Source organism: Melospiza georgiana, chromosome 9 (genome assembly GCF_028018845.1).
Source record: "Melospiza georgiana isolate bMelGeo1 chromosome 9, bMelGeo1.pri, whole genome shotgun sequence".
Classification (NCBI taxonomy): Eukaryota; Metazoa; Chordata; class Aves; order Passeriformes; family Passerellidae; genus Melospiza; species Melospiza georgiana.
Genome location: NC_080438.1, coordinates 8,851,954 through 8,869,936, shown reverse-complemented (window position 1 = coordinate 8,869,936; position 17,983 = coordinate 8,851,954). Strand labels below are relative to the sequence as shown.

At 39.7% G+C, this 17,983-nt stretch overlaps 1 protein-coding gene across 1 annotated transcript in view; it reads right to left on the bottom strand.

Moving 5' to 3' along the window:
• Nucleotides 1-17,983, bottom strand: part of CDC73 (cell division cycle 73) — a 101,639-nt gene that overhangs the window by 64,128 nt on the left and 19,528 nt on the right. The window contains exons 8-10 of the mRNA XM_058030705.1: nt 17,323-17,421; nt 16,062-16,140; nt 6,982-7,046 (exon numbers count right to left, since the gene is read on the bottom strand). Coding sequence (XP_057886688.1) covers nt 6,982-7,046; nt 16,062-16,140; nt 17,323-17,421 — 243 coding nt within the window. The remainder of the gene's footprint in view (nt 1-6,981; nt 7,047-16,061; nt 16,141-17,322; nt 17,422-17,983) is intronic.

Genomic DNA, 17,983 nt, shown 5'->3' with positions numbered 1-17,983 from the left:
ACCACCTTCAGTAGGTGGGAATAAATTACAACCCTACACAACAGCAGAGCTGTTCTTTCCCCAAAACTGTCAGGTGAAGATGCAGCTGTTAGATATTCAGGAGATGCTTGGAGATAATTTGTAGAAGGAAAGGTGTTGACCTAGTTGTTTAAAATAAGCTTGTGCAGTGCACGATGTCTGATTGTTCAGAACTCTTAGGACAAAGTATAAAAATCTGTAGCTCAGGTTCAGTTGGTAGCACTGAGCAGCACCCTATACAACTTATTACACACAAACCCAAAGACCTGAAAAACACAAATGAACCTAAGGAGAATCCCATACAGGACTCAAGTAAAGGTGGCCATCCAACCCAAAGAACACAAATGAAGTGTCCTAGGCAGTTTAATTTGGGGCTGGGTTTCCAAATGAGAGTGACTCCTGAAACATTTATAAAGGATCCCAGTCCTAGTGCACAGTGTGCATGGCAGATGAGTTTCTCAGGGCATAGCCCTAGGGCTGGCACAGACACTCCTGTCATGCAGCTTTGGAACAGGACAGGTCTAGGAGGTCATCTCAGAGCTCAGACCAAGCATGCCTGAGGCTCTCAAGCTTTTTAACTAAAGCTTCCTGGATGTCTAAAGCTATCACTGAATGTATCTTCAGAAATGCTTTGGGTTCTCCTGTCTGGCACTCCTCCATTCCAACCTCTCAGAATCAGAATCACAGAATAATGAGGTTGGAAGAGACCTCTAAGATCATCAAATCCAACCTATGCCCTAACACCTCAACAAGGCTATAGCACCAAGTGACATGTCCAGTCTTTTTTTGAACACATCCAGAGATGGTGATTCTACCACCTCCCTGGGAAGAGCATTCCAGTACTTTATTATCCTTTCAGTGCAAAATTTCTTCCTAATATCCAACCTATGCCTTCCCTGATGTAGCTGGAGACTGTGCCCTCTGGTTCTGTCACTGCTGCCCAGTGGGAGAGACCCAACACAGCAAGGACCCAGGCACTGGCTCAGGGGCAAGGCTGCACAGCTCCAGCTCCTGCTCCCTCTTGGTCAGCAGCACTCTGGTGCCACACAGCAATGCCTACCTTCCTGAGGCATGAATGATGATACAACATCCCTGTCTTTAGCTGAAGTTGCAGTTCTTAGCCCCAACATGAAAGAAAAGCTATCAGAGGGAACAAACCAGGCAGTTATTGTGCAATGCAGTACAACAATCAGATATCTTGGCACAGATGTACACAACTTACAATCCCAAAGAAAATGAGTGCACCATTGTTCAACCTAACACATTTTTCTGAAAGCAGCATTTGTATGTGATTTTTCTTGGTCTGTATCAGCTTCACTATTTACACTAAAACTCTTTAAGGGAAAGCAATTTAATACTTGAAACACAACTGAGGCAATGAAATGCCAACCACTGAAACTGTTGTGTGGGCCTTAAATATAAAATACAGTAATAGCTCTTGGTTGCATTTTATCCACTCTCATTAGAGTAACACAGACACACAAAGCCTTCTTGTCTGCTGCCCCAGAGCAGTGTTAGTTTGTTGGCAGACTGTTCTGGAGAAACATCCATTTCTCCAGCTAAAAGATTTTTTTGAGTTCATGGTTATGTCCTGGCCCTTAACCCTAATGGACCAAGGACCTCATGGGTATATCTGGATTAGTTACAGAGCAGTATACTTACGGTGAAAAATTATGTACAAACCAAATAAAAACAAGTACCTACCTCAAGTACCACCTAGGAAAAACATCTGCCCCCCATGCAAATCTATGTAATTTTGTGATTTTATATTATTACAGTTTTCCTCACCTCCTCTTGCTGGTTAAAAACTGAATGGATGCACGGAGAGAATTCACAGAATGCTGCTCAGCCTGCAGAGGGGAGTGGGGGTGTAGGCAGGCTGCTGTTGCACTCACATTGGGAATAATATCCACCTTATGCAGAGGCTGCACAAAAATTATGTGGCACTTCAGAGCCTGTTTCAAACATTTCAAAAGAGTTCATTGTTTTGCTGACTCCTCTCTCAATCCCACTGTTCCTCAACATTTTAATGAGATTAGGACATGACACAGAAAACTGCTGATGTGGATAAGATGGTATCTCTCTTCCATCTCTAATATTAAAGATGTATCGAGTTTTTATTTCTTTTTAAAAGTATTATTTATCTGAACACAGAGACAACATCCAACTCCACCATATGCCTCTAAAGAGCCATTCTGAATTTTGGCACTGAATCACAAATTCCTCACGATCAATTATAGGATCCTGTGGATTTACCTCTTCACACAGAAGCATATCCATTTTCTTAAGCCTTTTATATAAAACACATGCACACACCATGTTAATTGTTTCTGCCCCAACCACTTCCTCTCCAGTGGCTCAGTCTGTAAAGTGCCATGATTTATTAACTCCATTTGTTTATACCACACACTATTCCTTTGAATATACACCAGAGGTGGTTAAACAACCTCTCAGTTAGAACAACTACAGAGGTTATAGCCAACTCAAAAGATTTTGAGGGCACCAACAGTAAAATCCTTTGATTAATTAATTCCCCAAATCTGATACTGACTGGGAAATGCTGTTGACCTTAGGGGTGCTGAACAAGTCTCCAGCTCTTCTGAAATCAGACCTGCTTGCACTGTGGTTTGCATAGGAACTCATTTTCAATTACTTGATTTCTACTAGGATTATGAAATGTATTTGTTGTAACTGAAATGTAGTGCATTTACTTTAATTATTGATATTCCCATGTGTTTACTCAGAGCACTTTTACCCAGAGATTGCTGTAAAGCCTGGCAGTGTACAATGGTAAGAAGGATGCTACTTTTGTCAGTTTGGACGAAAAATATCACTCAACTCAGAAGGACTTAAAATTTACAGAATTTCTTGCTTACAAAGTTTGAATGCACCACAGAAATTTGCCTTTGAGTTTGTTATAAGTGCCTCACTAACTATACTGTTCATCCAGGTGGATCTCCAGCCTCTCTGGGAAGGCCATCAGCTCAGTCCTACAGAAGCTCTTGCACCTGCCTGTTCACTGAACAGAAGAAGATGCCAACAGTAGCTCTGGCTGCTCAGGAGTGCAGATGATCAATGACACATTCCATTGCTAGCAGCAAAAGACAAAGATGCTCCCGAGCTTCAGCAGCCCTGAATGCTAAAAGAAACCCCAAGTTGAAACCAGGAGATTTTTCCAGCAAAACAAATAATTTCTACAAGGGCCTGTTGTAGTGCCGTGCAGTTCTTGTTCACTTGGACACAAGTTTCAGCTGAAACCTGAATCACAGCTCCTGACCAGCCAGGGCACTCAGACCTCAGAGGAAATCACCTTACACAACTCCCCAGCCTTTCACGCTATCTCTTTCTTTCATATTAAAGCCATGAGAGCCCAAGGATAAAAGCACAAAGATGAATAAAACCAGCACCACCATGACTATTACTGTAATGGATAGACTATTATTTGCAAGTGCACACATCAACACAAAAGATGCCCTCAGCTTGGAACAACTTAGCTTTATCGGGTGCTCACAGAACAAGCAACTTCTTCCTATCCTGCCCTAGGTTCAGCTAACTGGTCTGTTCTCATCTTTACATCTTGGGCTACACTAGCAGTTCAATATTCCACATATCCTAGTTACAGAAATGAATAGTCCAAAATTCCATGTGTTGTATGTAAAAGGTGAGAGCCACCTTCTAAGCTTCCACCAGATGACACTGGCCTCCAAGCTAACATTAACCTTTAGAAGAGCAGGAGGCTAAAGCCCCAAATATGTCAAATTTACACAAGTAAGAAAGGATCTTCAGAATATCAGCTTAAGCATCACCTCACACCCTGTGTGGTACAGAAATACAAACATACTTCTCTTCCAAACATTGATCCACCTCAAACACCAAACTTTCCTGGATAAAAACCAGAAGTTGTTCTGCCATACAAGGGATTATGCTTGGAAGTGAAGCCTGCAGGGAGCCCTGCAGGTTTTGCAAAGTCATGCTGAACAGTTTGCTACCTGAACTGCTGGGGAACCAGCAGCAAGAGCTACCACCACTAGCTTACTTACTAATTTTCCAAAACATCATCAATCCAGGCAAACAGAAGGTGACACAGGTATTAAAATGAGGGGGGAAAAAAAGAATTTTTAAAATCTTTCTGAGGAAAATGCCTTGCTATAAACAATTCCAGGTCCAGAATAATGAGATCATGCCTTCACAATAAAAAATCAATAAATAAGTCAGTTCTTCTTAAGAGGTAGTGTGCCAATCAAGCAAAAACCCTGTAACAGGGAAGAACTGCCAGCAGCACAAGTTATTTTAGCTGACATTACTTCAGAAAAAGCCCACCATTCACCATCTGCTCTGGCACAAATTCTGAAAGCTAAGAAAGTTTCCAACATCACTGATGAAAGGAAAGCAGTCAAGATGAAGAAGTTTTTGTTTTGCTGTTAAAAAGAACAAGCATCTAGGACAGCTCACATTTCAGCAAGAACAAACACAAAACATAAGTTTTGCATATTTCATTAAAATCATTTACAAAGAATTACAGCAAGGCAGAGTGCAAGTGTAGGGAATGTAACACAAAACACAAAAACCTTTTACAAATTTTCTATGAGAAACAGGTGGGCAACTCCAAACTGGGATCACTTCAAACTGGAGGTAAGAACTCAAAGTTTTAAGGGAATCTGACCACACTCCAGAAATACTTTAATGGAAGCAAACACCACAGGAAAAATGGAGGAGCCATCATGCCAAGGAGAACAATGGCATAAAAAAGACGCTTTCAAGCATAAGCATCCATCTGGATATCAGAGGTTTGAAGTTTGGAAAGAGCCTCTAATCAAGAGCTACCCAGAACTCTAAATTCCTTTGAAATGTTTGATGAGTTCCTACAGCAATTATACCAATACCATGAGGACAGCAATGAGATCATGCAGGTGAATGAATTCCAATGCTATCCTCCATATTCCTGTGATTTAGCCAATAGTATAATGTACTTTCCCATTAAACACCTAGGGGAAGCAATTACTTTCCCATTTCCTCCCTAATTTTGTCTAGCATAAAAAATATGAACTAACCACAAAAAAATCCTTGAGTAAAAGCAAAATATGAAAGTTGCCAAGTTTCACAGTTCCATAGTTTCATGGCAGGAGATTAACTATTCTCCACAAAAATATGATCTGACATTAAAGGTTTGAACTGAGTGGTCCATCACTATGACAAAGTTTAGACAAAACAGATGAACATATTTAACACATTTATTTCTCCCCCATCTGAAACACAAAGCCAGGATGTCACTGCAATTTATGAATGAGCTAATAATTGAGGGCACCTTTTTAATAGTCTGGAAAATAAGGCTCCAAAAACCCCTCACCAGTTCTTTCTTAGACAAAAGCCAAGTAACAGATGGAGTTTTAATATTTCTCATGACACCAGATGATGCTTTGTGTGCAGTCATGCACTCTTAAACAGTTAGTTCAAAAAATTCTGGTTTATGTTAAAAAAGGTTTACTTGTAATTTAATATCTATTATATTTTCTCCCTAAATGGAAGAAACCAACAAGGACAGTTTAACAACCTCAAACCCCTAGGCAGTATGCTCAATACATGAGGTAGGATTCCTAGAATAAAAAACCTCACTTATTTTACAATCTTAAAAAAAACCCATATAATTTCTAGAGTTAATGTGCATCCCTTCACTTTTACAGATTTTACACTTATAAGCTTAAAACATTTCAACGTTTCTGCTTTACTATCATCTTACTTTTCTTTTTTCTCTTTCTTTTTTCTCCCCACAGAGCAATTTAAACAGAATCTATTTATTAACCCATTTCAAATCCCTACCCCTTGAAGCAGGTATGATATCCCACAGAAACCTGGGTTTAGTATAACAACACTTTGGTTCCTCATAAAGTAGCCCAAAATTCATGCAAAGTTCAAGAACAAATCTTCAGACATAACAGGTTATCTTTTTTCTTCATCCAGTCAATTTCTGAATTCCTCTAGAAATTACACTGTTTACTGCTAAGTAGACTCTTTCATTAAATATTCCCTTCCATTTTCTTTTACAGTATCCTAAGTCACAAATGAAATGGGAATGAAAGATTTGGGAAAGGACTTATCAAACAAAAAAACCTTTGAATTTTTTTCAGAAACTTCTACTTAAGATCCCATTTTATGTTCAAATGAGAAGGGCAAACTGGAAATAGTGCATGGGTTTAGGAGAGTGTTTAGTGCTGTCTATTCATCACATTTCCATAGGTATGCAGCTGGCAAAAACCTTAATGAGGGCACACTACAGCAGTTTTCTAGCATCTGTCATACTTACCAGCAGATCAAAATAGCATTTATCTGAGAGCATTCAACCCACTTGCACAAAAGCAGACCAACATTGGCCCAAGAAACAAAAGGGAATCTGTTTGAGGGTCTCTCTCTCTCATCTGTGAGTGCTTCAACGCCCACTGACAGCACTGTACAGCCATACAACAGAAGCCCATCTCACCAAGCCAGAAAGCTTTAACAGTAACGCTGAGGTCTAACTCTTCCGCCACAAAAAAATTTATTTTTTTAAATGCAGAGTGGGAAACAGAGCAATACTCCAAAACCTGGGTTCATTACTTCAGTTTCCTGAGTATAGTTTTATCACTTTTGATTATGATCACTTAGGTCCTTTCCAGACACACCTACGGTCAGCAATAACCTGGGTATGTTAAGTATAACAGGAAAAGGCTGCACCTCAAGAAGCCTTCCCTGCACACCTTTTTACTGCAGACAAACAAATCCCTGAGGCACAGACCTCTAGAACATGCAGACCAAACAAAGCACATTTTGGCTTTTCATAGACAAGAACTTTCACCAACTGTTACTCAGTCTAAGTGACCTTCCAGAGCCTAGGAAGGAGGAGAAGCTGGCTCTATCTCCAAACAAACATTGTATCTATGTTTACAATCATGTCCATAAATCATATTTGAGCCAAGAGTTGCCACTCACCGTCACAGACTTGAGAGTCATGCCGTGGTAGGTGCCCATGGTGTCAATCTTGAAGCCTTCCGTTTCTGCCAAGAGAAAGAAACTTCTGTAAATCCTTGTGAGCACAGCAGTGTCTTGTCTAAATGGATAACACTGAATCTGTCTGGAGTTCTTCTGTCAAAAAACACATCTTGCTGCTGGTGGTGGTTTAGGTGCTGTTCCCAGTACAAAACCTAGGTAGTCTCTAGGAAATCTGCTTTCTTTAGACAGAAGTCAGTTTGATGTTGCTGCTTTCTCTAACCATTTAACATGGCTTATACTTGAATTAGTTCGCAAAGCTACTATGCAATTTTTTCCTACTTTTCAGAACTGTTTTATTTGCTACCTGAGTAGCTTCTAAATATTACTTTTCCTGTTGCATGGAGAAATTGGAAGCCCTTCAGACAAAGGCTATAAACCTAAATCTTTGCAAGAATGCTACAACTTGCATGCGGCCTCAGAAATTCTCCTCACTACAAGATTGAGAAGTCTCATTCATATTCCCAGAATACATTATAATGCAACCTATTTAACCTGTATTAATGGAAAAATATACCTAAGAAAACAATTTACATGCCAACTATAAAAGTGTGGCCATTTTACCTTGATAAATTCACTTCTGGAGTGCTGAAGAGTAACAATGTCATTCTCATATGATACAGAGGATATAATTTACATAAAATGCACAATGCCAGACTAAATGTTATAAAAAGGGGCATTCTTGGGGTGGGTTTTTGTATTTATTTTTAATCAGACTGAATTTATACTAAATGCCAGAAGCCTGCAACTGCCCAATGACTAAACCTGCTGTCAGCAGCCTATTTGCTTTTCTTCCCTGTCCCCCTGTTCGCAGTGATTTAAGATCAAAGTAAGCTCCTGAACAGGGCCAACAGACTCACAAGAAAACCTTTTTCCTTTTGTAAATTCCCTAGCCTCATGCAGCTACCATCACCTGATCCCATCACACAACCATCCAAACAATTTCTACCTAAAATGGCATCATAACCACCACTCAAACCATGATAAACAAGCATTTATTTGTATCTAAGCAATTCTGGGCTATTTCAACTAGACTTGGTTAAAGGTAACTGATACTGTGCAGAAACAGCTACTTGGAACTGGTATGTTTTTGTCATTTCTTACACCCCCTTCATTTTGTGCACCAGCCCGAAATCATGATAGATAAATAAGGCAGAACCAAAGCATGGCTCCTACCCGAGTCTAAAAAAAGTCCAAGAAAAACATGGAATTTTCAAACCCATTAGAGCTTCTTGCTCTCATCACGAGTAAATTAACTTAAACTGAAACCCAGACAACCTTGAAAGCCATTCACATGATGCAGGAAGCATCTGTGGCTTGCTCATCCTTTCTTCCTTAGATGAAGATCATCAGGCACTCAGAGGAAATGAGGCCAAAAAGTTTCCCAGATTTAAGAACTCTCCAGTGCCTATAAAAAGATACTCCAGAGTTTGGAACTTATCATACTCTCTCACCACAGAGACTTACTGAACAGTTTAGGCTTGCACCTTTTCCCCCTTAATCATGCCAGACCTGCCACCCACTACCAAGCCAAGATGCCCCATGTCACTGACCATGTTTTGTTTTACAGTCCCCTCAGTTCCAGCTCTTCTTCAGCTTCACTTCCCAAGGCCATCCCTGCCTTTCTGCCAGAATAACATTTCTGAACTACAGACATAATTCTGATAAAGTAAAATGCAGGTACAGACACACATGAATACAGTCCTTCCGACTAAAAAAAAAGCCACCAAACAACACCAAAAAACCCACACAAAAAACCCCAGAGAAAGCAGCCCAGCCTCCCTATAAAAATTGATACTGCCGCCCTACATAAACTGATAGGCATTCCCACCTTTCCCCTCAAGCCCAAGCTATAACTATGCCTTGAGTCTTAGCTCAGAGGTCACACCACTGGACTTGAATGGTCAAGATGTGGCTGCACAAACACTTCCATGGAGAACAGGTTGCTCTGTGACTATATAGGTCACTGCTGCAGGGCAGGGAGCATGTTAATATTTCAGGTGGTGCCTGGAGCCTTGTAGAATACTTGGCAGAACTCCCTAAATTGAAGGGATGTTTTTGCTGACTTGGAGTGATGTAAATCAGAGGTGTCTAATCTACGCTGACAGTTGTTTGTGAATTTCAGAACATCACCACCAGAAGAACCTTTATCCTTTCCAGACTGACCCATTATGGGTTCCTCAGGCCTGTGACACAGAGCATTTCCAACTATTTTAGTTAGATATTCTTTGCAAAGAATACAGACATCCATAGCAAGAGCAGCACAGCACCATGCTCTGTTGTGCCTGGCCTGCTGTGGCTTCTTTCCTCTCAGCACAAACCCTGACTTGGTAATTATTTCTCCATGTTTGTTCCCTGTCTCCATCAGCATTGCAAAGGGAACAAAAGCCCACAGAGCCAGCAGCACAGTTAGAAAGTAAATCAAAGGGGAGAGAGGCACCTGGCAGGGAACCAATCTCTGCTCAACTGCCACCGGTTTCATCTTCTGCAAAAGTCTTCTCAAGTCTCTCATAAAATCTGTCCTGGTTCATTTAATGAGCCACAAACCACAGCTCTGGCACTCATCAGCTTCCTGCTCCCAGCCTTGCCCTGACCCTTCTTTCTAGCAGAACTAACTTGGATGAAGAGCCACTTGTTGCCTCCAGCAAACCCCAGTTTCCTGCCTGATCAATGTTCCCAGCAGCTACACAGGCACCCCAGCACTGTTTAGAAGCTACTTAGGTAGCAAATAAAACAGTTCTGAGAATTAGCAAATACTGGCATAGTGGCTTTGTGCACCAATTCAAATATAAGACATGTTTTATGGTCAGTGTGGGTACCCACCCCATTCCTGCAAACAGCCACTGCAGCCTCTACGAGAGCTACTGCAGGGCCCATCTCTGCTGCCTGCAGTAGGGTGGGACCATAGGAGAAACCACATCCCAACCTGCCCACCAGGTCACCAGCTTCCTGCCTCAAACCCTCCAGCAACTGGAGAAGGAGAGTCCAGCATCTCCAGCTTCCAGAGGGGGACAGGAACCCCCCTGAAGCAGGAACAGCAGTGACACATTTGCCAGAACACAGCTTTATTGATTCAATGCTCTCACACACACCATGTGGTATTGTACCTGTCAGCCAATCACTTCTCTTACAGAAATAAACACTGCCAGAAGCACCGGCCCTGCCCTTGCATGTCTGTAACCATTTCTTTAGGTCTCAGTAGTTTGGGCACATCCAGCAGCACCCTCAGCTCCACTCACTGAGCACAGCTTGGGCAAACAAAACAAATGTTTCCAGGTCAGGGACTCCACACTTCCAGCTTCATTCCCACTTCAAAAATGGCTGAGGGTGCCACAGCCAGGTTAATGCTGTAAAAGATATTCAAGGAGCAGGCTGTTCTCCAAGGGCAGGCTCTGACCCTGCTACAGCTGCTCAGAAGCACACCTGGCATACCAGAGCAACCACAGGCCATAGTGAAGGGGAGCAGAAGAGAGAGAGACCCCGGGCCATGCCCCCAGCACTGATCAGCACAAACGCTGTGCCACACCCTCCAGGAACACAAAAGCTTCTCCTCTCCCTCCCAAAGCAGCTCCAACCTGTGCTGCTGAGTCATGCACCAGCAGTGAGCTGACCTGGTAATACCTGGCCAAGAATTAGTTTATAACTCCAGCTTCAAAATCCCAGCTTCACTGTGGTAATAGAAGCACTAAAAATGATAAACCATCGACTAAGAAAAGGGTATTTAAGAAAAAAGAGCCTCATAAATAAAGGTACCATGATGGTATGACTTCAGACTATTGTTTTTAAGCTTGGAATTAGATTCAGAACAACTATTAAAAACTTACTGAGGGTCTTGTATACACTGGGAATTTTCAATATAATTACTACCAAGTTATGACTCACATTTCCTTTAGGCATAGACCAGTTCATATTAAATGCTTCAATCACAGATCTAACACTAAGGACTAAAGAAAGCAATCAAAGCCCAACAATAATTTTGTCAGGAAAAACTGTACTGCAACATTTGTTTACCAAATACAATCAACTTTAGAAATATATGCATTGTTAAAAACACTGATATCAACACATGCCTTAAAACTACATCTTGAGATGTAAACATAATAACTAGAACTGAATAAACAACTCTAATCAATAACAACTCAAATAACCTATCATCAGGGTTTGGTTTTTTTCTTCAGTCATTGCATGTATTATGGTCATAGTTTCTCAGTTCCATGACCCCAAGACTGGTAAAGGAACCATAAACATTTCCAGTGTAGTTTATCAAGTTGCCTTTCTAGCATCCCCATGTACCAGGCTGAGTGCCTTTTCTTATTTAAAATAATTAGACCTGGAAATGAATACAGGCATCCTAATGCATCAGCTTTTTGGACTGATGATATTCTCCATCAGCATTTGGGTGCATGTTCTGTTTCCTTGCATATACTATTAATGCTCAGGGTACCTTGCATTTGCTTAAAGCCACTGCTCCACATCCATCTAGGTCACCCTGTACTTTGATTCTGCACCTTCTGCAGCTCCAGTTATCCAATCCAGCTACAAATGAGCTCTGATACATTACCAAAAGAATAAAAGCTTGAAAAAATACTCAATTTCTGTAAAAAGACCTGAATTTCTGGAAGGAAGTCAAGGGAAATAAAAACAGAACAAAGCAGCACATCTCAGACACTGGAGAGCTCAAGTTAAAGCCTTGGTTTGAATTGTGGATGAATAAGACTGAATAACCACTTCTACTTTCAGCTGTATACTCTTCATGCCCCAGATAGCAACACTCTGCATACAGCCTGGAAGTGATTCACTACCCCACTTCACAGCCCCAGTAATTTAATCCCTGACACCAAATGTCACTCTGCATGAGTTTACTGAGCACTCCTTTACAGTACTCTATCCTAACAAGTAAGTTTCACACCTAAATTTCCAAGTTACACTGATTACTTTACAAATTCTCTGTACATTTCATAAATCACAGCTCTGTAATAATCTTACCAGTAATTAACACCAATATCAAAAGTTTCTCACAGCAATTTATGTGTATTGTGAAAGCAATTTATGTGTATTTTCCAGCACAGAAGTGAATGTGCAGTGCTGAAAGTTTTTAAACTAGCTAGTCACACCAAGCCAGAAAATACAAATAGACCACATTCTTTTTCCAAATGTGCATCTCTTGCATGTACTGTCTGTTGGGGGGGGAAAAAATCATATGAATCTTAAAGGGAATGCAATAAATGAAAGTTTAACCAGTCAAACTAAGTCGGACCAGTAAAACTTCAGAACCTTTTATCTCCTTCTAGCAATTCTACTCTCCTTGTGTAAAAGGGTATCACCCAATTTAAAACAAAATAACTTATAATGAGAAATGTCTTATAAAGAAACTTTCTTAACAATGTAGATGAGAGAGAAACAAAATGTTCTGGTCCAGTCACCTCAAATATGATAATTTCACAGTCCTCTGTTCCCTGGGCTTAGCACTTAGGACTGACAAACTTCTGGAAAATGGCAGCTGTGTCTGAACGTCCAGTAAAATTATAAATAAAATATAAGATAACAATAGCATGAAGTCAACAGCAAACTTGCCTGAAGGAAACATTTGAACACAGTCAGGAATATTCTTTTCACCATTATGGGCTGAAACCACACAGCAAGACTCTGTGATTTACCCTAAGTAGGACTGAATATTGCTGGAGGTTTTGGGGTTTTTTTATTTTGTTTGGGAGGAGAGAGGGGGGAGTAACACAACAGGAACACTCCTGGAAAAAGCCTTAAAGGTCTATCCTTGGAGCAGCACAGGGAAATTTGACTTTGCCATCCATACTGAGAGATGTGGGTCACAAAAATGTTACATCTGCAAGACTGCCATCCCAGCGCTCTTGCACACTTGGAAATAACAGAGCAAAAAGCATGTGAAAAAAATCTTCTGAGGTAAAGCTACCCAAGAAAATGGGGGGAAAAGACAGAACGGCACCTGAATATTATCTAGTTGTATCTATCTACCTAAAAGCAGAATAGCACCAAAACATATATATCAATAATGTATATTTAAATATCAAACATTAGGGCATAGAGGAGAGGACACAAAATAAGCTCCTAAAGCATCAAATGCCACATGAGCATAGGATTTTTAAAACCGGAACAAGATTTTAAAATTATGTTGCTCAAGAAAGCATGACCAACTGCAGTTTGGAAGAACTTCCCCAGTTGCAAAATACTCAGTAATAAACTGTAAAAAACACACTCAAGCAAGTAATACAAAGGAAAGGAAGAGGACTAGCAAGGTAAAAAGAGCAAATTGAGCACAGGATGCAGCTCTGTGCAGTTGAAGAGAAGATATCATCACTAACTGCCAGCACAGAAGAAACCAAAGCAACAGCACCCAAGGAAAGTGACTGCAAGCAGTTCACCTCCTCACCTCCAAAACATCTGAGCAGCTGGGCAGGATGGGTGCACTGCCAGGCAATGTGTTCTTCCACTTTTCATGTGGAAATGTCCAGGATGTGCAATTCCTACTGCAAACAACATTCTAATGCATCACAGAACTCAAAGGATGTCAAAGGAAAGGTTTCTCTGTCCTGCCTGACCAAAGCTGCAGGAACAAGGCCCCCCTGGACAAAAGGTGACCAAGCCCTGTCCCCGGGCTGCTGAGCAGCTGGAACTCAGTGTTTGCTCTTCAAGAACAGCACAACCACCCCCTCATACTGACTGTTAAACCACTCTAGCAGCAAAGCCTGTCCCATCTGGCAGGAAAATTTTAACTTAGTCTACCAGAGAGGCATCCTGATACATTGCATCAGAAATAATGATCCACCACAAGAAGCAGAGAAACTTGGCTGCAACTCAACAGTTTACTTAATACATGTTAAAATTCCTAAATTTACTCCCTTAGCTCTACAAGCTTTGAATTTCTTATGCTAAGGACAAGACAGCTAATGGAAAAACTCTATTAAAGCTCACAAATTTTCCAAGAAAAACAGTTCACCTCTTTGCTGCCTAAACTTTAAATACTGTAGTATCATACAAAACTGAATCTAGGCAATGTGCCACAATCCTGCTCCAAGTAGAAGAGAACTAGTGAACTCTTCCTAGGATTTCAATACCTCTGAGGAAAGAGCAAAGGTGAGACACAAAGAACAAAGCCTAGAGACACTGTCCTTGGGATTTGTGTCACTCCTTAGCCAAGCCCACCACTGTGCCCACTGTTACAAGCACCACACCATCCTGCCCTCCACTGTTTGTAGCCAACACAGGCAGTCAGAGAGGGAAAGGTGTGGGAACCCTTCAGAATGGCAGAAATCTCTAGGATTCAGCTTTATCATCAGTGTTATCCACCATCACTAAATCAATATGGATACAATGGCATAAAGACTGCAAGTTATTACCCTTTGAACTTAATTATCTTTCTTTTCCTTCAGAATTCTTCCCCCAAAGTCCCAACATTACAACTTTTCCATAAACAAGTGGAATTCCAAGTTCTTACTCAACTTATGTAAAAAAAAAAAAACAGTTTAATGAAAAAGAAATCCCTTACTTGATTTTTATTGAGGACTTGTCTGCTTGTAGTCTCACTTCTACACTGAATATTTGGGAGCCAAAGCTTCATTTTGAGAACAAGTAAATTAAAAATCCCATAAGGAATGAGTTCACTTGTGACAGAGCTGCAAGTGATGTGCATCATTCAGTTTTAAGCAAATGACATAATCTGTGCATTAATGCCTAATTATGACAGGAAAACTACCTATACTCAGAGTTCCAGTTAGACTAAATTTAAAAGGTAATAATTTTACAATAGAATACCTAAAAGTAAATGAGATCTTTGCAATTTTCTGAAATTTATTTGAAGCCAAAGAAGATCTCACATATCTCTAGGTCCGATCCCAAGAAGTCCAGATGTTAACTACTAATTCTATGTAACTTCCCAATACCTTTCATAAGTCAATCTCATGTTTAAAATACCTTCTTTCCAACACCTCATGTTTATTTCCAGTGCTAGCCTACACTTAGCTAACATGGTATTCTTAATCTATGTATTTCTTTAAATATCCCTAGAAACCTGAAATACAAAATTAACTTTGTGTGACTACACCAAATATAAGTAACCAGAAAGTTAGGGCAAAAAAAACACTCTCTAGAATGGAGTGTGACACCGAGTTATTTTTTTAGGCAGGTAGAATATGACCTCATCACAAAAGAATCTTTCAACTGGAAAAATTGCTGCAGTCCAGTCAGTCCCATTTCAGCACCAAGTGAAACCCCAACACCACATTCTCAGAATCACACAATTCAAAAATGACACAATTCAGTAATGTAAAATTTGCATGACCTTCTGCAAGAAGCACAAAACCATCCAAGCACAACAAACAAAGATTGCAAAATAAAACCACAGCAAGACATGAAAGTGAAGTAACTGAACTTGTACTAAAAACAAGATTAAAAAAGCAATGGGGACAGGAGAAAAACTGCATTAGAAAGACAAATCATCACTCAAGTTCAATGTTCACCATCTTTTAAAATTGGTGAGACTTCTTCAATATCGTTGATTGTTTCCATCTCCTCTCCAGGAGGGTACTTGTGTTTTGCACTGCTGTTCCCAGTTTGTTTTTTAATTTAAATAGACACAACTAGATAATATTTACTTGCAATTACTGGAGGCAACTTTTAGAGCAACTGTGATTGTTTGAGGAGAAAGTATCTATTTCATGTTATGCACCTGACAGTTATCTTGGCACTTGTGGGGTTTTTTTTATTGCATAAGACCCTCCCCAAACAATTTTTTTTTCTCCTAAGTAGTTCTGGTTTTAAGCTTTCAGTTTGCTTCCTGAGAGGTAGAAACGATTTCTACAAAATAATACTTCTGGATTTGATTACTTGGAAAGCTGTCTTTAGGCATAGTTACAGCTCTTTTTTTGTCTTTTCATAGATTTGTGAAATAATAGCAAGGGAAATCCCCTAATGTGAACTTGGTGACTGGGCAGTTTTGGTTCTCAATTATTTTTTTCTTAATTTTGAAAAAAGCATTGCAATCAACTTACCCTCTTTGCCTTTAAATCTTTCCTGATCATATCTGTTGTAGGCAGCTGGAATGGGTTGCTTATTTCGTAAAGTGGGATCCTAAAACAGGTTAAACAACATTTGTAAAACATACTAAAAGGTATTTGTAAAACATACTAAAAGGTATTTGTAAAACATACTAAAAGGTATTCGATGGTTTTTGAATTTCATGAAGAGTTACTTAGAACTACTCAAGAGTATAAGACCAGTTCCTTTTCGTAGGAGTTTCACTACATTTGAAAACTTCTGATGTTTCCATTCAATATCTACTTACAGTCTTACAGAAACAGTTTAGTACTGAATGCAAACAATAACCTGAGGCAAAACTGAAATAACAGACAGTAACAAACTACATTATTAAAATCTCTGAGTTTTTGTTGTACTTAAAGAATTAGTGAGGAAAAAAATAATGAGGGGAAAAAAAGGCATTCTGGGAAAAAAGGTTTTAAAAAGCACCAATCTAGAGGCCCACTCAATATCAATTCAATCCTTTTTGTGGATGGCTTAGTTATGTATTCACATTTATTCTGAGTGGGACATTTGAATAATGCCATGCACAATTTAAGAAAGTCAACACAAAGCAAATATTTACATGTTGGAATTCATCTCACTATTTAAATTTAGTTCTTTGTTAAATGCAGTAGCAGCAAAAACAAAACACAGTACAATTAAACAGCTTTTAGAGCAGACTACCACCATGTTCAAAGATACATTAGGTTTAATAGAACACAATAGTAAACACCACACTTCTAAACAAATCCTGTCTAATACCTGGAGAGAAATAAACAATACAGTTCTAAGTCTGTCCTGATTTATCACAGGCAAAAGAAAGCTGGTTCGAGCTGTTCCCACTCATGAGTCATGCTCCAGATTCTTAAACATTTGCTACCCTATCTGTCAGAAAAGCAGCAAAACATTTCATTTGAAATGGCAGCCCTCTCATGGAATACACTTTTTGCAAATAGATGCAGCATGTGGCTAATGCTTGATAGATGCAGAAGCTAGCACTAGCAGATTCATCTCTCAGTAACAAGAGCATATTGAACTAATTAAACTAATATATTCAACTCTTTAAATACCAATAAATGCAACTTAAGTCAAAGAATAGCTGTGAAGTTATGCTTGAAAAATATGCATTTTTTGGAAGTAAACCAAAACAAACTGTGTGTCTAATAGTGAGCAGAGATTGTACTCTCACTTCTGGTGTCCCAGCCCTTGTGTCCAGCCACACACTGCCCTTACCGTTGGTGCTGTGTTTGGTGCAGGTCTCTGCTCAGGTGCTCTGCCTTCTTCTCTGGCTTTAACTGATTGAAGAATTGCAAAAATATTCTTGGCAAAGTTCTGAAAAAGACATTAGGTACCTGTGAACCTTACTGACCATCTGCATTTCACATAACTGCCCACATGAAGACACCACTTACATTTCACCAAAAACCCAAACTGGTGTACCAATTTTCTAAATAGCTGATTTCTGACCCCTTTTCTGTGACAGGATCCAAACATTAACAGGGCTTTAAGGCATCATTGCTACTCCTCTATTCTTTAAGGCCCACACCTGCTAAATCTAACCGGCTTCATTACGTCACAAGGTAAACCAAACTCCTCTCAAAGCACTTGTAACCTGTAAGTTACAGAGTTAATTGTACACAATGTCTCCTATTAATGTCAATTTTCAGTAATGGTTCATCAGTAAAAGAAACCTTTTAATCAATTAGGGAAATTGGTTTGTTTGTTTTTTTTTTTTTTTTACTGGTTCAGAATAATATAAAGTATTCACAAAATGCTAACACTGTTCCAGAGTATTGTATATTGACACTAAAGTGGCGTTAACACTACTGGCATCATGAAACAAACACATGAATTACAAAACAAAGACTTCTGGGGTGAATTTTGTAGAAATCAC